Source organism: Triturus cristatus, chromosome 12, assembly GCF_964204655.1.
Source record: "Triturus cristatus chromosome 12, aTriCri1.1, whole genome shotgun sequence".
NCBI lineage: Eukaryota > Metazoa > Chordata > Amphibia > Caudata > Salamandridae > Triturus > Triturus cristatus.
Window position 1 is genome coordinate 35,131,278 of NC_140595.1, and position 22,095 is coordinate 35,153,372.

The window sequence follows — 22,095 nt, forward strand, 5'->3', positions numbered from 1 at the left end:
TTTTCCCTTGAACCTTCACGCCCTACAGGTTTTCTCCTCACGTACAATGCCTGCGAGATACCCTGTCTCTGTACCCTAGCAAGTACCCGCCTCCTACTTTCACCCACCTGGAGCAGACCTCTGGAACAAGCAAACTGCACACAGTGTAAGCAATTCCACCAGCCAGCCTTCAGTAAAGCACTGAAGTCCCACCTGTCGGCCAGACCACGCTGCGGAGAATCCAAAGGTCTTCGTGCACAAAGCCCTTGGCTGCCAACCTTTATATGCAGGATACACATGAGCATTTCTAAAATAGACAGTTCATCTTTACACTCACAGGAACACCAATCACACACCCACAGTGCAATACAAGAAATAAAAATCCTAACATCAGTGAGGAAAACACCACGTGCTTCGGCACTCGACTTATTGCTTGATCCCCATTACTAATGGTATCCACCACCCAGTGCCAGAAAATATTAACTTTCACCAAGCGTCAATCGGTTTACTAATCCCGGATGAATCCAGAGGCACCTCACTTATCCCACATGAACCTAGATACACTTAACCTATCCCGGTTGGATCCGGATACAGTTCTCTTATTCCAAATGAATTTGTTTACAGTTCACTCATCCCACAGGAATAGGATACAATTCACATATCCTAAATGAACCTAGAAGCAGTTAACCTATCCCGGTTGGATCCGGATACAGTTCGCTTTTTCCAAATAAATTTGTTTACAGTTCACTTATCCCACAGGAATCTGATACAATTCACATATCTTGAATGAATCTAGATACAGTTAACCTATCCTGGTTGAATCCAGATACGGTTTGCATAGTCTAGATGAATCTGTTTACAGATCACTTATACCGATTGACTTCAGATGCAGTTAATTTATTTCACATTAATTTATTTACAGTTCACTTACCCCAGAGGAATCTGGTTACACTGCGCATATCCCAAATGAACACAGATACAGTTAACCCATACTGGTTGAAATTGGATTCAGTTCACTTACTCCAGATACATTTGTTTACAGATCACTTATCCCAGAGGCGTCAGGATACAACTCACATTTGTCAAAAGAATCTAAATACAGTTAACCTATCCCAGTTGAATCCAGATACATTTCACAAATTTCAGTTGAATTTGTTTACAGTTCACTTATCCCAGAGGAATCTGGATGAATCTAGATACAATTCACATATCCTGGATGAATCTAGATACCGTTAAACTATTGTGGATGAATCCGGAAACAATTCGCTTTTTCCAGATGCATTTGTTTACAATTCACTTATCCCAGAGCAATCTGGGATCAATTCACATATCCTGAATGAATCTAGGAGCAGTTAACCTATCCGGTTGGTTCCGGATACAGTTCACTTATTCCGAATAAATGTGTTTACAATTCACTTACTCCAAAGGAATCTGATACAATTCACATGTCTTGAATGAATCTAGATACAGTTAGCCTATCCTAGTTGAATCCGGATACAGTTTACTTATTCTACAGGAATCTGTTTACAGTGTAACTTATACGGAATGACTTCAGATAAAGTTCACTTATTTCACATGAATTTGTTTACAGTTCACTTACCCCAGAGGAAACTGGTTACACTGCACATATCACAAATGAACACCGATATAGGTAACCCATACTGGTTGAAATCGGATACAGTTCACTTACTGCAGATACATTTGTTTACAGTTCACTTATCCCAGAGGCGTAGGGATACAACTCACATTTGTCAAAAGAATCTAAATACAGTTAACCTATCCCAGTTGAATCCAGACACAGTTCATTCCTTTCAGATGAGTTTGTTTACGGTTCACTTATCCCAGAGGAATCTGGATACAATTCACATATCCCGGAGAAATCTAGATACAGTTAAGCTATTGTGGATGAATCCGGACACAGTTCACTTATTCCAGATGTACTTGTTTACAGTTCACTTATCGTGAAGGAATCTGGATACAATTGATATATCTCAAATTAATCTAGAACCAGTTAACCCATCCTGGTTGAATCCAGATTGAGTACACGTGCTCCAGATGAATCTGTTTAGAGTTCACTTTACCCGGTGAAATCCAGGCGCTGTTTTCTCATTCTGGATGATTCAGTTTACAGATCACTAATACTGGAGAAATCTAGAATCTATTCACTTATTCCAGATTTAACTGTTAAATTCAATTATCCCCATTGAATTCAGACACAGTTCGCTTATTCTGGATGAGTCTGGATGCGACTCACTTATTACATTTATAAATGCTGTACTTAGAAAGCCAAATTAGTTTTGCTTTTGTTTCTTATGTTCTGCCCAGAGAAGCCATTTTAGATTTCCTTCCACGTATGTTCATATGGCATCACGCACATGGAATAAGGCATTGCTAAAGAAATAATAAAATACTTTCATGGTTTAATGCGGTTCAAGAATCACTACTTTGGGATGAGATGGGTTGAAAGAGACCTATTACAGTTTTTATTGTGTATTAAAATAAGTGTCGCAGCACCGCTCTAAAATTACAGCAACATTGCCCACAGGTTACGCACGTTGATCTCCCGCTACATTGTTCTTGTATAATTTACTGTTCGTTGGCACTCCACAAATATTGGCATGCGGACCCAAGTTCTGGTGTCAACTGCATTATGGCCTTTGTAGTTATTTGTGCAGTAAATATTTCCCATACATTTTTACTTCGACTCACCATCTTAATAGATTTTGAGCTATTTGGAGCGCATGAGAAGGGTGCATCAGTGATGGTTTGTAAACTTGTAAAAATGACCTGGCAGAAGGGTCCAGTGATTGCACGAATATTAATCAGTGCAGAAATATGCCACCTCCCTTGATCTGCAGCCCTTGGGAACAAAAAACTGAAACTGTAAAACCTGTGTTGCAGCTGCATTCCACCAAGCCAGCATGAACGTCTGCGGGTGGCCCGCATGGTGGTAATAACACGTCCTCTTTTTCCCTCTTTTGCATGTTTTTTCACTTCATTGTGGCCCTCAAATTTTACATTTTAAAGTATTTTTTTTAACTTTAGAAATGCAGTTTTCAAAAGCCAAATCTCACGTCCCGGTGCATCTGCCGGGGTGCAAGCAATCAAGGGTGTAAGAGAACTCTTTGCAAGACTTTGGATTTCAGGGTGATTGGGGTTGAAATATCCCTGGATCCTTCCATTTCCTGCCTTTGAGGTACTTTCTGGCAGGATTGAATTGCTATGTGACTGAGTGTGAGAGTAGTTGAATTTGGACTGTTTGCTACATCTAGTTGGGACACACTCTCTGTTTTTGTACAGTTGTAAGAGGTTTGTCATGGGCAGTGTCATCTTTTCATTTCTCATGGTGCTCTTGTGTATTTTTTAACTTACCTAGTATGTTCCTAAAGTGGGAAGAAGTGTTAGGTTATCCTTTTCATTCATGTTCTTCTGTGTTCTATAGTAGGGACACGTGAAGAGCCGTGTTCGACTGTATGTTCCATGTCACCCAAGCTCAGCAAGTGTGACAACAATGTACGGAACAGTGGCCGGCTGCCAAGATGGAAGTCCTAGTTTGTTGATGGTGGCGTCATCGGTGCCTGTGTTAGAACTGACTTTGGAGCCAAATGCCTGAAAGGTGCTTACTTTATTTTTCTTTGCGTCTCGAAAGGGTCTTGGACGTTGACCATGCATATCCCAGATATCACCGCTACTCTAAACTCCCAGCCAACGCAGGCTCTGAGCACAGCAGTGAAGCTATGTAGGGGTGTAATACTTCCTGTATTAGATCAGTGTAGACCCCTTGAGCTCGCATGGTGACTGGGACATGTGCATTGATTGTAGTGACCATTGAATACATCGCCACTTAAGTGTGACAATCATCCTCACGGAAGTGCATATAGCGACACAAATACATTTATAAGTGAGAAGGCTGTGGCTTGGAATGAACAATTCTATCAACATGGTAGCTTGAGAAATCCATGCAGTTTCACAAGAGAGCTGCCAGGTGATGCGAACTTCAGTGGCTCAATCATTCATACCAGGATTTAATTGTCTCTTTAAAGGACAGCTAAAAGTCCAATACCTGTCTCACATCTGACCTGGTCCTGCAGGAGCTCTAGCGCCTCGACACCCTCGGGTAGTAGAGCGCTTTATAAATCTCATGTTCATGTCATTTAATTTACAATAGCTTCTGACTTACACAATTCGCATAGTTGCTCCCATACATTTCTTCCCTGGTGAGAGTAAATGATCCAGCGGGGTTCCGTTGCATTGCCACTGGCTCAAACCATACACATGGTATTGACAATCTCTGATTTAAATACTCCAAAAAGAATAAATCATTTTGCGATAATAGCTCCAGTCATAAAGTCTGAACTGGAATGGCCTGTTCCGATTGAGCGCCAGTCACACAAGCTTTCTTTCGCGAGGAGCTTCGAGATAACAGAGGTTGAATGACAGACACACAGCTCTCCATTCTTTTGTACAATCCCAGGGTCATCTAAATTTGAAAGACAGCGACTCCTCTGCTCAGGGCCTATCACACAGCAGGTTCAATTTGCCCAAATTCTGAAAGTTTTTTTGCTCATTCAGTTTTTCTTCTGGTTTGAACGTGTCCGACCCCGCGATCAAGAGACCTTTCATGGTGAGAAGTTGCAGAATCGTTGGCTCGTCAATGTTCGCTTCGCCTTGAGCGCTGCAGAGCTCAAGGGGCTCCTCGTCACCTTCCTGAAACTGTTCCCCGGACGCCAGGACCATTTGCCTCTGGTAAGAGAAAGGGAGGATCTCGGCATCAAGGTCCGTTTCACAAATTGAGATTGGCCGGGAACCCTGGACAACGTGCTGCCTTTTGTATGCGGAAAGCAGGTCCTCTGGCTCGGTGAGACTTTCGGAATCCGGGCTGGAGCGGGTGAGATTTTCCCTTTTTCCCATTTCACCCTCCTTGCTCGTTGCAGTGTAAGAACCTCCTGAATCAACCAGGTGCCCAACCTCAAAAGACTCCTCTAAGTCTATGTTGGGCACAACGTAGACCGGCTCCAAAACTGCTCCTTCAGCAGAAGATCTTGTACGATACAGTAATGCTTTGTGAACACAAATCTGAAAGACACAAAAATATGTTAATTCATCAACTTGTTATAATAACTTGTTTTTCACGTTACGCAAGCCAGGGCAAATTTAGTTTAGCCATTTCATGTTTAAGACCGAAATCAAGTGATAATGAGAATAATAATAATAACAGATTTTGTAAAGCGCCTGGTTACACCTGAACGGTCAGTCAGTGGTTGTCTTTTTATCAAACCCAGAATGCCAAAAGACTCAGTTGTCTCTCCACAGAGGATGCATACAATCATCTCGGCTAGATTAAGAAAGAAACATCTTGTTTCCCCATAGTTTGGACCTCCAGTTAGAACTGGTCTGCCATTAAGTTAGGCCTTGCCTTCTATTGGATTCCATATCTCCACACTTAGTCTTACTGATGACGCTGCCACTGTGGCTCCTCTGAAGGCACTGAAAATTTGCTGAGCACCCGCCATGTTTCGGGGAGCCGCTCGGCAACCACACTGTGGGAGTTTTCTTCCAGGGTGTGTGAGGAATTTGTAATTTTTGTTAGGTCAGGACCAACGGGGTATCTCCCAGGGATCTCAGCCGCATTTATCGAGGAGTTCCCTGTCTTCCAACCTCTAGATCGGGCCCATAATATCTGAAGTCTAATGCGTGATAAAGAGTTACAAAAACTGCAAACAAATGAAAAAGTCACAGCTGAAAAGTGGTGCAAAAGTTTACCTGTCGCATCTCGTCTTGGGAAAATGTTACCGCTACGCTGTCCACGGGAGTCGGCACCTCGGGGCATGCTATTTTCTTAAATCTGTAAAAATAAATTTAGCGAGATCATTGTTAGACAAACTCCAAGACAAAATAACATACGCAGGAGAGAGGCGTGAGGGTAGCAGTCTACACCTTACAGTTCCCTTATCTGTCAACCTGAACTTTACATACAACTTTTAGTGCGTGGTCTTTCATTGAGTGGAATACAGACCAGCCAAAGACCTTACAGTTTCTGCATCTGTCAACTTGAACTTGTATTGAACTATTATTCCTATCCATAATAATAATAATAATATAGCCTATATAATTATGATAAAGTGTATAATAAAAATGCCTTCCGTATGCAGCTGTAATGAGTTAATCACATGGACAGCCCACCTGTCACACTGAGAGCTCAGTGGCCTGTAAGGCATTTTTTTGCTTTTCAGAACAACCTCCAAATTGGGATTTGTTTTGAAAACAGAAAATAAATGACACTGTCATGCAGGAGGTGTTATGTCCCCATTTCTAAATAAAGTGATAGAACCACAATTGTGATATCTTCCGATTCTCAAATTAGCTCCCACGTATGCCACTCTCTAAATGTATTCATAAGTCTCAAAGCACTGTAATAATCTGTGTCACTGGTTTCCATAGCAATAGTGCATGTAGGAAGGTGGAATCTGACTATATGGTTGCCCCCAACTTTTTTCCTGGTATTTGAATGGTTTTTGACTAGTCTGGCTGGGATCCTGCTATCCAGGACCCCAGCCTATCTGCTTCCTCTCTAAACTGATGTGAGTACCCTAGGTACATCCCAATTGGATACAGAGGACACCCTATCAGCCCCTTGTAGATGGTACCCTAGGTACCCAGGGCATGGGTCCCTCAGAGGCCTACCAGGGGCTGCAGCACTTATTGTGCCACCCCTGGGACAGCCATACAAACTGACACCACCAGACCACTACTGTAGTCTGGGTAAGGTGGTGCTTGCACCCCTTACAGGGATATAGGTATCCTGTATCCCACTTAATACAACACATATATCCTCATAGGTCACCCCTAAGGCAGGCCTTGCTAATCCTACAAGGCAGGGTGCTGAGATATGTGTGATGGGGAACCCCTACCTGAGTAGGGCCCCTCTGCAACCTTCGTAAAACTATTGCTGGGTTGTTTGTAGTGCAGCCATACCATATACTCTTAACCGCATTATAAGTAATCGCGATAGCGTGATAACTTCAGAGTGGCTGCACAGAACCATGTCGTGTTTGGAATCAAACATGTAGGAATCATACCCCCAATCCAACCATGGGAGTGAGGGCATGATTCCCCTCTGCTAGAGGGGCGATATGGTAAAATCGGCAGATTTTAGACACCAATTTAAAAGTGCACACGTAGTACAAAATGGATGCTACCCGCCACCCACATGACTCTGGCTGCCTGTTGCTGGGCAGAACTCCAGCCACGGCAGCTGGACAATAGGGATCTTGTTGCAGGGAGGTGCTCCCACCTCCCCAGACAGACTATGTGGATTGGAACTGGGTGGGTGCACCATAGGATGTCTTTCAGACTTGCACATAGGCTTCTCCAGTGCCTACTTCTGCATACACCGCCTCAAACCGGTTCAGGGGTATCCTGTCCCCTGCCCAGGCGGTAAAACACACAAAGGGGAGAGGGTGTAGCCACCCTTTCCCGCCTGAACTCTCATTGGTGGGCTCTGATCTGAACACTCCCCTAATCTTTGGATAAAGGTGAATACAGGGTCCCCAGAGCCTCAGATTATTCTTGGACTTCACAGACTTGAACCTTCGACTTGCTGCTGCACAGCTGAATGAAGAAATCTCCCTTGGGGTAAAGGAGTTACCTCCCTGTTTGGCAGGTACCTGAACCACTGCAAGTGACCCGGTTGGAACTTCGCTGCTCCTACGGACATCGACGACTCCTACCTACCTTGAGGTGGGTTTCCAAGCATCCCAGAGACCAGTGAGTGTGAACAGCAAAGCTCAGCACCGTGGACCATGTGGGTGCCGAGATCCCTAATACCCCAGGACACCAGCCACCTCTTGCACAGCACACAAACCCGACAAGGAGGAACGTTGTGCTTTGGCCCATTATTGAGCCAACCTCTCAGCATCATCTGTGCCAAAGACCAAGGCCCTAGCCCGCTCTGGCAACCAGTGGGCGCATCTTTACGCACACCAAATTGCTGCCTCCCGCGGTCCCTTGTCTCTCCATTGGTGGGGCCTAGCGTTGGTCAATCTTCACTTCCAAGAGTTCCCCTGGTTGCTCCAGGCCTGCTCTTCAGCCTCTTTGCCTGAGACCTCGCTCAGACCTTGTGGGTCTGCACCAGTAGCTGTTTGTGATTCTCGCGTGGGTTGCGGTTGCCAAGACTTAGTGGATCCAATCTGGACACTAACACTGCAGCGACCCTCATCCTTTGTGGGACAGTTGCCCTCCAGAAGCTGGCCTTCCTTGAAGCCTCCTGGACCCAGTGGCTGATGATCCAAGCTACCCATCTTCCACCTGGAAGCACCCGCCATTGAAGGGCTCTTTCCCCTGAACCCCCTGGTCACTGTGCCGTGACCCAGCCTCTGTCCCCTCTGCTTTCAGGTCCTTCTCTTCAAGATCTACTTCTTCAATCTTCACGACATCGACGACGCTTCTTGCTAGCAGCAGTTCTTCACGTTTTGCCATTGAAAATCAGCCCGCGACCCGACATCGAAAACGACCTATGTACCCGGCTTCCCTGGGGCAGGTAACAGTGGTTCCTCGGTACTCTCGTGGGTGTGGGCCCTTCAAAAGCTTAACTCTAAACTCTTGAACTTGAACTCCTGCTAGAAGTGTTTTTAATCTTGTAAATTTCAACCGCGATATTCTCCATAGGCTTTAATAGAGATCCCGACAGTAAATTATACCACTGCATGCTTCTCCCGTGGGTCCCCTTCCTCACTACCTTGGGTGGTTTCACAAGGGGCCAGCGCCCCTAAATGCCCTAGGCATTGTCTGTAGAATTGTCGTGGTTCTTATACCAATTTTTTAATATATGGTTTGGTCCCCCCCTGGGGCCCTATGATTCCAGTGCTATTTATTGTAACTGTCAATGCTTGTTTGAATTGTATCTTTACCTCCAGCCTCACAAAGAGACTAGTGGGATTATTCTTAGAATAAATACATATATTTTATATATATACCTGTGTGGACTACTCTTTCATTTGGTTATTCAAGAGGTTATCTATGGTAAAACAATAAGCTTAACACTCCTTTAAGAATTAGCCTTAAGGCTGCTCTCCACAGCTACCACTAGGATAGCTTTCTTTAAAGGTTGTCTTTTAACTTATCACCTTAAGAGTCGAATTGGACTGGTGCAAGGTGTCCCCTATAACTAGTGGACAGCATATGCCAGGCCAACTTCTCACAGTGCACTATAGCGCTTTCACCTATTCCTAGAGTGCCTAGACTCCCTCTACGTGCACGGAAAGCACTATGTTTGGTGAATGGATTCTAAGGGTTTGCTTTGGCCTAAATGCTGTAGAGTTGGTGCTTCTGAGAACAGCAACTACTGAGATACTACTTGAACAGACTGGGATCAACAAAGGTGTGTGCAAAATCAAAATCCCAACTGAGGTGTTCAATGTTGACCGCTGAGCAACCCCTTGAAGCTGCTTCTCAACTTCACACTGCTTCCAGATTGGTCTTCTGACAAAAATAAGGTTGTGAAGAGGTTTTCGCCTACTCAATACGTACTTATGATTGGATTGGATTACCCAATTTATAAATCTTCACGTGCACATGAAGTTATAAAAGTTGGCAACATTTATTAAAAAATTTCCCAAAGCCGGAGAAAAAGTATTTTGCCAGCTTGGCACACCGCTACTTTATTCACAGTCTAATTTGAAAGGCTGATGTGTAAATTGCTCCTGAATTCTACACATAGAATCCAATTTTTCTGAGAGTTTGTGGGACAGTATTTCCTTCTTCTGAGCCCAGATCCACACACCTATTCAAATACTACTTTACGGGGGTGGATATAGCTCATTGTCTGAGAAATCTGTTAAAGATCACAGATTCAGTATAAGATGTGCCAGGATTCCATTAAGCTCTGTCTGCAAATGCCGCCAAATTACTCTGTAAGACACTGGTAATGAATGGTGAGAGATTCATCCTCTAAGATTAATACAATGATTCCTATTGGTTCAGGTAACAGTAACATGGTATTTGATTGGCCTTCGGTAATTCTGTGTGTGTGTGAGCCAGGTTAGTGGTCACCTATATCATCTTACCTTTTCACAGCAACAAAACAGAGTCCGCCAGTGCTGAATACGCCGAGTAGGATACCAACACAAATCACCGGCAACTTCCAAAGAGCTGCGGTTTCCCCTGTTCATGAAAAAGAAGCGGATTGTTAAAGTCATCGCTTGACCAGGACACTATCTGCCCCGGGGGAATTTCTTGTTGCAATTTAACTTTGTTTAAACTTTCAAATTTATATTTATACATCTCTTCATGAAATTATTGTTAAGCAATAATCCTGATTTTGTTTAGTTTTCTAGTGATTTGCTCTCAAAACTGAGACTCTATAGTTCAATGAAATGGCCTATTATAGAAATATCTGATATATTGATGCAATAATGAAATTACCTTATTGAGCAGATCAGTTTGTTACTTTCATTACTCTTTGATAACTGAACTATTGCTAGTTTAATGACCTCTGCTGTTGCTTCAGCTTGTTCCGGGGTTCACAAAATGTGAATTTAGCCTTTAAATATTGTGCTTAACTTTCTATATACTCCAAATGTACCAAACAGAGGTTTGCTCTGAAAAGGGTGTCAACAAAGAAAAGGCTGATGTGAAGATCATGGAAGGTACAGAATTTGTAAGATTCCTTATATGAGCCTAGTGTGTTTATTGCATTAGATAAAGATGCAACTAGACACCCAACCAGTGAATTCACAATTGTGGACAGGTTTACCAGAACCATACACACTCTCTATTTCAAGTTTCCCATTGTGGAGTTAGTGTATTCCAAATTTCTTCAGGCATAAGGCTTCAAAACTCCTGCATATTCACAACCCAATTTGTAGGAATATGTCGCCAACAAATGTTGACACCATATAGGTCCCCGGTTTTAGTGCAAAACCTATAAGAATCTGCAAGGACTGGTGTATTAACATAACTGGGGCTGGTCAAATACTGGACTGAAAAAACAGTACCATGCAGGTAAAAAATAAAAAAATTAAGCTTTGCTTAAAACATCTGCTTTTCTATGGCAATGAAATAAAAGAGTTTTTATGGCAATTAAATAAATAGGTTTTTCGATGGCCCACAAAAAATGAGCATTTGCGACCAATTTGGAAAGATAGTTGCCTGAAGAAGTTCCCTGGAACTTTCTTTATCTTTGGAATAAGGCCAAAACATTTTTTTAAAAAGATGGTTGCTGCCAAGGATAATTATGAAAGAAAGAGTGTCTACCAATTACTCTACCCCCAAAACAGGTGCTTTAATTAATGGTCATCCAAGAATAAAGGAAGTATTTTTCAACTTTCTTCACCAACGTTTTGCATCTCAGAAAGATGAGTGACTCTTTCTGCCCCAAATTGGTATTTCAAAGGCATCTGCTTGCCGCAAAATATTAGTCCCCATATAGATGGTTTCTTCTACATACGGTCTAAGATAACACTCACAAGCAACCAAGAATTACTTCAATCTTAATTTTGTATGTCCCGAAATGTAGGAATGTTCCATATTACCTGTTTTTAGGGTCCTGAAAGCTATTTGAGCGATCCCTGTTTCTTCACCGAACTCTGTTACGCCCTTGATCTCAATAGTATATTCTACCCCGGATGACAGATTAGTGAAGTTGTGGACTGTCCTTGAGATAATGGCAACTTCATCTGTAAAATCAGAAAGAAAACAAATTCCTTAAAACCAAGTTTTCATAGAATTAGGAACGTCACGGCTGTTAGAGCTAAAAAAGAGGCGGCGAAGCAACACAGCACACAGTTGGGGTAAAGCTGCTGTCAGCGGTCAAAACAGAGATAAAAGAAAGCACTACAATGGCATCCTATAAAGCTGAATAGCTTGGTTGCCTTATTACCAAAATCATGTTGCCATTTTATCCCCCCCCCCACCCAATGGAAATGGTGTAATCCAGCTTGAACTAAGCAGACATAACAAAGTTCTAGAGATAAAGGGGACACACTGAGGCATGAGGTGGGAGTGACACATGCAGACATGTAATCCTAGAATGCCTTTATACTGAATGCAGAAAATTAAGTTTATGCAAATAGAGTTGAATGTTTGCAGTTTTATATTAATTAATTCACTTTAAAATCACTGTGCATAAGTATGTAATTGTTATGTTTTCAGTGCATGAAGTAATTTTAATGTGAGACTGCCAAAAAGACATGTTTGATAATAATAAAAGTCTGATAATGCTTGAGTGTCTCACATTTTTATGACTGTCATAGAATTGTCTGCAACTTGGGAACTATATTTTACTCCTATGCAAATCTCACTGCTTTTCTTCTACAGCATTAGTTTTTGTTTAAAACGTATGGGATAGATTTATTCATGTATGTAACAGAACAAATACAAACTGACTACCTTTAGAAGAGTCTTTCGACTGAGATGGGTAGATGGTGATGTTGTATTTCTGCAAAACACCATGGCATTCCCCGCTGAGGAAGTGGTCCCATGACACGACGGCAGAGTGTTCTCTTATGTCCGTCACAGAGACATTTCTTGGAACATCTTTTTTGGAAGCTGGTGGTAAAGCAAGGTGAAAGATCGTCAATTATGTAACATTCTCTTTAAGAAATGCAGCACACCAAATTGCAAATGCTACGCATACATTTTTTCTTAATTGGACTGAAAGATTTTCTGGGGCCTTTTCTGCCCGCACTGTGCATATTTCTATAAAACCCCTGGAAAATTTCGATATGTTACTTCACAGTGGGGATTTCTACCATTTAAGATGCAAAGTGAAATAGAAAAATTTGCAAGGTAAATCAGATCAAAGAGAAAACCTGAGTTTGGGATGTAGTTCTCCTGGTTCTCCTAACAGAGTACCAGCCACATTTGCCAAAGATTTGAATATTGCCGAACAGTAATAATTAGATTTTCTTATATGTTGATCAGACTTTAGCAATGCATTACTTGGGAATAGACATCAAAAAGCTGTGCATAAGACCAAGAAGATTTTGATATGTCCTGTTTTGTCAAATATAATTTTAACTCAGAACAGGGAAACTGGTAGACAATCTGGAGTTATTTAAACAAAATATGAGACTGCTTTCGCTCTTCACAGATACGTTTAATTTTCTGATAGGCGGAGCCCCACAGCCTCGGTACATTACTTGGCAATACTCTGCTGAATCAGGGAAATATCTCTTGAAATACCTCAAGTCTAATATATCTTAGTGTTAGCCTTACGCTTATAATAGTACATGGATCCAAGGGTTTTCCAGATTTTGTCTTCTTCGCGGATATTCCAGGTTCTTGGTGTTGTGCGATATCGGTAAACCGCAATCCGGTAACATGTCATTGGATCAACTGAAATACAATTAGTAGAGTATAATTGATAAAGTTCTATCTGGTTTTCTAGATTTCTTTCCTAGTGTTCACCACTTTCCCAGCTTTGTTTTTTGCCTTCCTCTTCAATTTTCTGATTGTAATTTACAAAATAGTCATAATTACAGCCGAAGATTTAGTCGAGCAGTGATTAATCTGGACCATGTGACACCCTCTATTCAAACTCAACACAAATCACGCACAAATGTCGGCTTTTACAGATACGTTATGATTAAACAACCAATAGATCTACAGAAACCTAAGATATGTCTTTTATTGAGTGAGACTTTGATTGACGTGCTCATTTTTAATGCAAGTCCAGCAAATATACAGAAGTACGTCTACACATAATAGCAACATGGCCGACAGCACCAAAGGTACCATTATGTGGTCCATTTTAATATTATGATATCAATGGCATTTCTTACCTTCTTTCACTGGTCTCCATCCTCTAAACCATGTCAGAGAAGTCCATTAAGGTACCCAGAGGTGTATCTAGAGCATTCATCAGCTGCACGTATGCTTAACTATCACCTGTATGTTGCCCTTGTGAGGCCCAAATCTCCCACAGTCGCTATGACCAGCTAAACTAATTCCTCATGTGTTCCAGGATAAAACCATAACTTGTGTTTTTTGGGCAGCTTTGCCTCAGTTCCAGGAGGCAGTATTGTAGTCGAGGTCTTACCTCGTCCTTTGTAGGTGAAGTTTTTGATCTCAAACGCTTCAATTCTGCACAAACTCTGGTTATTTCCCTCAGACACCGGATGCCATTCGACACAGTGGGAAGAGCTTCTTTTTGTCAGTGCCCACCACACCTGGACATTGTCTGTGCCAGAAAGACTGATATTCCAAAAAGCCGGTCCTAATAATTGAGGAGAAAGAGGAGAATATACTACCGTTGAAATAATGACTCAAGATCTAAAGTTAAGATATAGATCAACCTCGAAGAGCGCAGATATGACTGGGAACTAAATCCTGCTAGGAGAAGTGCATTTATTGTGGAATCCTACTCCGTCAACCAAGTCATACGATGGCAATGCGAACCTTCTACAGAGTCGTCAGGCGGTTATGCCGACAGCTATCCACTAACAGTGCTGGAGCAAACTGAGCCGTCATGCCCCACGGTGCCCCAGTATCAGCCCTGAACTGCCGTCTGTTCTGCCAACATTCTCCAAGCCTCCCTTGGAAGATGGATGGTCCAGGGCTCTTGTTCTCATGGGAAGTTGCAACCTTAGCAAATGCACGTGTGGAACACGTAGAAACAGTGGAGTAGACGCAACTTTCCCACACTGGCTCTTCTTTTGTCTTTCACAAGCACTGGCAGGTGGGTAGGAGACAGCGGCAGGGTTGTAAGTGGGATGCATCGGCTACTTAACACAATGGGTAGAAATTGGCATGGCAATGAAACTTTTTATACTAGGGCTATATAGGTGCACATGAGTTATATACGGAGGCAATGCCAATGCAAGCATATGTCTGGCGCTTTACGTACTAAGGCAATGCGCGTACTGCTGTGGGTGAGCTTTACTGGGTGTCAATGCGGATACATGGATGCACACCCTGGTTCCAAACTGGAGTCAGTATTAACAGTGATGAGGATATTGTGCAGAATACTGGGGACTCTGTGGACATTGGCACACTACTGGTTTTGTAAATACTGGGGTGAAATAGAAACTGGTAGACAATGGGCGATAAAAACTGGAGAAATGTGGGGACTGGCATTATGTCATGATCTATATAAATATTCATAACTGTTCTTTGAGGCTTCACCTGTAATATCAGTGGTTTGAAGAAAAGAGAGGGCAATAAAGTAAGAAAATATGTTAATATTTCCTTCACCTGTTAGGCTGCCTTTCAGCAGCTTTCATTAAGACCCTACTTTGACACAGCAGCAGCTTAATTAAATTACATTATTCCTGCTAAATTGTGCTGCACTGGTATTGGGAGGGAAGTGGGGTAAATAAACTGTAGTGAGAATCTAGCTAGAGCAAGAGGAAACATTTATACTGAGCAAGAAAGGCAGAAAGCAAAAGCTTAAACAAAGAGTGTAATATCCAGGTTCAGGCGCAAGTGAGATAGAATTGGGACTTTAGGAGAATATAAGTAGGGATTTTAAATGGAGGGATCCTAAAACAGACCGGAGGCGGTGCAAGTTCAAGATGCGTAGATGAAAAGAGGAGTGCGCATGAATGGAGAGCTGTATCTGGATGGCGTTGTTGCCACATTGTTAAATATATGACCAATGTTTTGTCAGTTATCACCTTTCTTAAACTAGTAGTTGGGCCATGCTCCGTGGGAGGGAGCAAGATATCAAAAGGAGGACAAAGAACACATATGAACCAGATGGAAGCAAGCCTTTTAGAAGGTCACATGAAGTAATGACTAGAAAGCGATGTCTCCACAGAGTAGATACAGCATTCCTCGAACAGACAGCGCATGCGCTGCCCAGGCGAGACCTGAAAATGGGTGTTTACAGACTTTTGAGCTTTTCAAGATCTTCTCTCACCTTTAACGTGAATGTGAACCATTTCCGAGTGCATATCAGGACAGGACGGATAAACGCCTACCTGTGACAAAGACCTAGTCTCAATCTTTAGACCCAATTAAATTGCATCCACAATCCCTACAAGCATGCTATCCTACTACACAGAAATATTTTATGGTACTTGGGCGTTGTTTTCAGCACTGCCGTATCGCCGCATGGTCAAGGCAAAGCTGCGTTGCGCGGTGTCCACCAACATGAGAACGTAGGGGACCAAGTGATAAAGAAATTGAGGCGTTTCATGCTATGCTCGAGTAATTGTATATGACAAAACCTTTTACTGGAACAACCAATGGAATGTAAATATTGCATCACTGATGATCCCAAATATAGTATAGGCATTCGACTTTGAGATTGCACAAGTCCCCAGTGCAGGTTCCATTGTCAGCTCAGAAGAAGAGAAGTCTGGACAAACCTGCTTCTGGGTGGGATTCGATGATGTAAAAGGTCGTCGGGCTTGAGCCTGCGCTGTTTGTAGCAAAAATTGATACATTATATGATGTCTCTGATATATTCACACTAAGGCTTGTTCCACTGATTGGCGGTGAGCTTTCTTCGCACGGACAGGCAACCATTTTGATAGAGATATTGTACTTGACATCACCTTCTTCCCTTTTAGCCTCCTATAAGAGAAATAATTAGTTTTTACAAGTTTAATTACCTTACCGTGTATAATTAATGATCCTGATATTGAAACTGGACAAGACAAAAATCATTGGCACTTGAAATAAATGTATTGGTATGGATTTCTTTTATGAAATAAGTTTTTTTAAGAATTAATAGGTGCACTCACTTTTATTTTCACGAATATTATCAAATGAACTAACCCCGCAAAATCTCCCAAAAACAATAAGGTGAACGATGCCCACTGGTGGGCGGACAGGTTACGGCTTTGAAGCTGAAAGTTATAACATTTTTATTGTTGTAGCAAACTCTGCACTTGGCAGGAACATTGCCTAGTTTCATGTAGACACCTCTTTCACCCATCAAACTCTAAAAGGAAGAAACATGCAGATTTTGTAGAAGCAGGTCTTTTAAAGTGTTTAAATCGGCCAAACTGTCGGCTTCTCTCTTAACTTTGTTGTAAATTCTAGATAGATTGCTGTAGCTTGTGAATGGGAAGATGCTGGGTAAGTAATGAATGTATTGATTTCTTAATGATCACAGTTCATCTGCAGCCCATAGAAATGGCACAACTTTAATTGTATTTATATAGCGCTTACTACTCCTGACGAGGAGTTGAAGCGCATTTTGGAGAGTAGCACGCTACTCTGGAACCCAAAGGATCAGTGGTGGTTTAGGATAGGGAAATTTAAGTTGTTATTTTGACGGTTAGACATTTGAGTCTGTAAGTTTGATTGAACAGGATAGAGGAGGGAGGAGTCTAGATTGCGTTGTTTGGGAGACCATGTTAGTTAGATGGGGTTTGGGGTAAGTCAAGGATCGATAAAGAAGAAAAGAGTCTAGAAAGGGTTATATGGAGGATCATAGTAGTTAGATGAGTTTGGGGTGAGTCAAAGGGGACCATAATTAACAACCACGAAAAAACCACAACGAATCTAGAACTCTGCTGCCAGACCACTTTAGGTTATCTCTTCCCACTTTTGCCAATGGCAACTGCTGCTCCACACCAAAATATAGACCTGGGAGTAAAATTCCGCCATGCTCGCAGAGTTTTGCCCACTCCGCATAGAGCGCGGAGTTATGAAAACCTCTGTGTAGTGGCGCAGACTGCTGATTTGCACGGCGAACGCGCCACGGCCTGGAGATCCGAAGGGTTCTACCTAATACTGCCGGATGGGGCAGCTCTTCTAAAAGAAACTCCCCTACATTTGGAAGCATATTTAGCTTTCCGGACACTAGACTAATCAGTCTACCTCTCCAGGAGCAGAACGTATAGGAACCCCTTCCGGGTTGGAATTATCACCAGAACTAAGAGACTATTAGAAACTGACCTCAGCCCTGAAGAAGTCCCGGGGTAATCCCCTGTAACAGCGGCGAAACACGTGTTGGCTAAGAAGGCTTAAAGATCTTGAATTAAAGACATCTGAAAATATAAAGACAAGCATCACTGTGATATATTTTATGTAACTTTATGTATTTACTTTTGAACTTGTGCAGAGGATTTGTATATTTAGCATAAGAGGTCTGCTGGCCACACACGTGGGGATCTGGTGGTTTTTCCCTACCTTATGCACCGTGCCAGATTACCTGCTTTAACTGATTTGTACTTGTGATAGATCTTAGAGTGCCATTTTGCCAATTGTTTACCACCGACTGTACAACTAGCATAGTGGCGCAGAGCAGAGTTTTTCCTCTCGTGCGGCTCTCCAACATTAAGGTGAAGTGCGTGCGTGGGTGAAGAAAATCTTTTGCTAGACCACATCCAAGTGAGATTTCTCATCATGGGCGGTCATGGTAGGTCGCTACCCCTTATGTTGAGAAACCTGCCGCTCACGTTGAGGAAGCTGCTGCTGTACAAGAACATCTACTCGAGCGGCGGAAAGAAGCAGCGCCCTCTTGCGCTGCGCGTGGTGCCATTTGCACTGGTTTTACAGCGCAGGACAAACTACTGGCACTAAAAATCAGCACAAGCAGCGCAACTAACCTTACTCCGCCACTTGCGGAACTCTGCAGAGCACAGCGGTTTATGTCCGGCACTTCGCGGAGTTCTGCATAGCAGAACTCTGCGTACTAGGCCCAGGTCTAACAAAAAACAGATTTAAAAAAGTGGCTCTCTAAAATTCCACTTCAACCTCAATATGATGTTAGAGATGGGTGTAAATTCTTAGTTTGTTCCCATATGCTTGGTATATTTGCTTCCCACTCACTATCAGGGTTAGAAATTTTAGTACTAGCCTTTGACCACTACTTGCTCGATTACCGTAGAACAAGGAAAAAGACATCTTATGCTATCTTATTGGGCATTAAAGCAACAAATGAAGGTGCATGGAAAGGAGGAACGGGATGAAATCAAAAAATGAAAAGAGAATGTAGAAGTTTGGTAATGTGGTTGTAGAAGGTAGTGGTTGTAGCAAAACAATAATATTACCCATTGAGCATTTTCATACTCCAAAGACATTTATTTAGAAATTATCAGAGCCAACGCCCCCATCCAGGCCTAATCTCAGCCACCATCATCCGAGGCCACCCTCACACTTTATCTTGGGTGACCGATAGACTTCTACTAGCCACATCTCCACTTCTTCTCAAGAGCAACCACACGGGGTCCCTACCTTCCAGTTGAGGTCCAGTTTCCGGTGCCCACTCTGACTTAGATTTCCGACAGTGTAATTCAGCTCCGGGCCATCAACGATTTCTAGAACAAAAGCCATTACAGTTAGAAATAATTGGGACACATCAGTTTTTTGGTTAAAATGTTGTGGGACTTATTATTTATTTATTTGTTGGATTTGTATTGCGCATGGCTGCCCCAGCAACGGGGCGTCCCAGCGCCACCAAAGACAGGGAGAGTGACCAAGGAGGAAAGAAACTTAGAGTTTGACCGGGAAAAGCTAGGTCTTTATGGCTTTGCAAAAAGCAAAGTGGTTCTGGATCCCTCTGATCGAGACCGGAAGCAAATTCCAGAGTTTTGCCACAAGAATGCGGAAAGAGCGGCCTCTGGCTCTAGCTCTCAAGACACGGGTGATGTTAACCGAGGCTTGGTCAGCAGACCTTAAGGTGCGCTGCGGCACATAGAACTGTAGCAAGTTGGACAGCCCCAGAGGAGCCTGTTGAGTCAGAATCCTGTGCGACACACAAAGTGTTTCGAACTGGATACGCTTTTCAACAGGCAACCAATGTAGTTTAGGCAAAACATGGGAAACCGAGCAAGATTTCGGAAGTGCCACCAAAATACGTGCGGCAGCGTTCTGAATTCTCTGCAGGCGCCTAATGCTGGACTTATTGGCCCCAAGATAAAGAGAATTACCATTATCCAGTCTAGATAAAATTGTCGCCTGGATAATGGTTTGACGCACTTTGGGGCGAAAGAAACATAGAAGAGGTTTCAGGCCTCGCAGAAGCCCAAAGCAGGTCCCTGCCACAGATTTCGATTGTGTATCGAAGGTAAGACCACTATCGATCCACACACCCAAGTTCTTTACTGCCTCTTTGGGCAAGGGAGCCGGTTTAAGACTAACCGGCCAACACTGCTCGGATCGCATATCCCGGTCCTTCCCGAACAGCAGAACCTCGGACTTACTGGCATTCAACTGCAAGCAGTTTGCAGCCATCCAGTCCGCAATCTCTAGCAGGTCCTCCTTAAACTTTCCCAGGTTGACACTACTTCTCTTAGAGAAAGCGATCACCGATTGGGTATCGTCGGCATATGACACCAACGACATCCCTCTTCTTTTAGCCACCAGCGCAAGGGGTTGCATATAAATATTGAACAGAAGGGGGCTCAGAATTGAGCCCTGAGGCACCCCCTGTTTCAAGGCAAACTCCTGCGACTGAAAAGGTGGCACCAGGACCTGGAAAGATCTACCCTCCAAGAAGGACCGACACCAGGCCAGAGCCAGACCCCTAAGTCCAATATCCTGTTTAGAAGTATCTCATGGGAGACAGTGTCAAAAGCGGCACTTAGGTCCAAGAGAACTAAGACCGCAGAATCACCCACATCAAGACTCCCACTTAGAAACATTAACATCAAGGTTGAGTGAATAAAAAGATTACCTCACTTAGGGCCTCATGTAGGAAGCCAAATACCGGTCGGTAACGGCCGATTTTCGGTAATTATACCGTTACCGACCGGTATTTTGGCTTTTGAGATGTAGGGGGAGAATTTCATGATTCGGTATTTACCGAATCGGTAAAATTACCGAATCGGTAATATTACCGATTCGGTAAATTTACCGATTCGGTAAATACCGAATCATGAAATGAGATGTAGGGGGAGTGTGTGGTGGGTGTGGGGATTCGTTATTTACCACCAACTAAAGGTTGGTGGTAAATGACGAATAGGTGACAAAAAGCATTTTTGTGCACGTTTAAGTGTGCAATGTGGCAGACATACATGCCCTTAGGGCATGTATGTGCGCCACATGTGCACACATGGCCGAATCAGGGGTGCAATAGGGTGTCAATGTGACACCCTGCCACCCTTGCATGTGCTCCCCCATTACCGAATCGGTATTTACCGATTCGGTAATGAGGCATACCTTCCCATCAATGGGAAGGTATGCCTCATTACCGAATCGGTAAATACCGAATCGGTAATTACCGAATTTTTCCGAATCGGTAATATTTACCGACTCATTACCTACATTGCATTTACCACTTCATAAATACCGAATCGGTATGATTCGGTATTTATGAAGTGGTAAATGCAAGCCCACCTACATAAGGCCCTTAGTCATTCACTAGGGTCCTAATTTGGATTCTGTCTGAAAAAGACAGACCAATGAAAGAGCAGTATACAGTGAATACTGTCATTGAGTCACTTTTTCATTCTAAACAAATCTGATTGGTTCAATCTTGTCAGAACAGTAGTATCTGTGGTTCAAATCCAGCTGTGGGCTTCGATATGTTAGCTGTCATTTCCATTATCCATGGGATGACTAATCAGCCAGTGGACTCAAGTAGTTTATTAATTGGCTTCAAGAAAGAGTCCAGTTTCTATTGGCTGGTCACACTTCTGTGCATACTCTGTGAATTGTCTTTTTATGGAATCTGTTCACATCACTTTGTTATTTTTAAACTATGCAATATCTGCCTATTCACTGAATAGAATATATTTACTGAAACTGATTTTAATGGTTAATTTGAAATGCCTTTGAAAAGTCAAACACATCACAATATGTGCAAACCTGCAATTGAACTTAGAGTGTACAGGAAAATTAGCAGTTTATAGAACAGTAATTGAGAAATTTTAGGGCAAACTGTATATTCAGGTTTCAGTCATAAGAGTTTAGAATGTCTTCATGAGTTCATTAACAAAAGAATTCATTTACACCAGTTTCTTAAATAGCAACTTTTCCCTGCACCCAGCAATTTTCTATGTGAAAAAGATTTCCCTCTGTTATCTTTTTAAAGAAAAATTAAATTTGTTTTCACAGTTTTAAAACTTCATTTTTCATTAAAAATCAACATTTTGATTTACCCTAAACAAATACCTCAAGCTCTGTGGTTTAAAGTAGCTTTTACACACAGCATGTCACTTTTTAAACACATTTTCAAGCTAAATGTTTTTTTTATTTTACTTTTTTCATGAAAAAAAC

The 22,095-nt window shown here is 42.5% G+C and overlaps 1 protein-coding gene across 1 annotated transcript in view; it reads right to left on the reverse strand.

Annotated features, from left to right (window-relative positions):
- Positions 1-875: 875 nt before the first annotated feature.
- The window catches only part of IL12RB1 (interleukin 12 receptor subunit beta 1), a 66,002-nt gene continuing 44,782 nt past the window's right edge, over positions 876-22,095 (reverse strand). The window contains exons 9-17 of the mRNA XM_085637884.1: positions 19,111-19,193; positions 16,290-16,497; positions 14,018-14,194; positions 13,195-13,314; positions 12,367-12,525; positions 11,511-11,654; positions 10,044-10,140; positions 5,743-5,824; positions 876-5,055 (exon numbers count right to left, since the gene is read on the reverse strand). Coding sequence (XP_085494010.1) covers positions 4,489-5,055; positions 5,743-5,824; positions 10,044-10,140; positions 11,511-11,654; positions 12,367-12,525; positions 13,195-13,314; positions 14,018-14,194; positions 16,290-16,497; positions 19,111-19,193 — 1,637 coding nt within the window. The 3' untranslated portion in view covers positions 876-4,488. The remainder of the gene's footprint in view (positions 5,056-5,742; positions 5,825-10,043; positions 10,141-11,510; positions 11,655-12,366; positions 12,526-13,194; positions 13,315-14,017; positions 14,195-16,289; positions 16,498-19,110; positions 19,194-22,095) is intronic.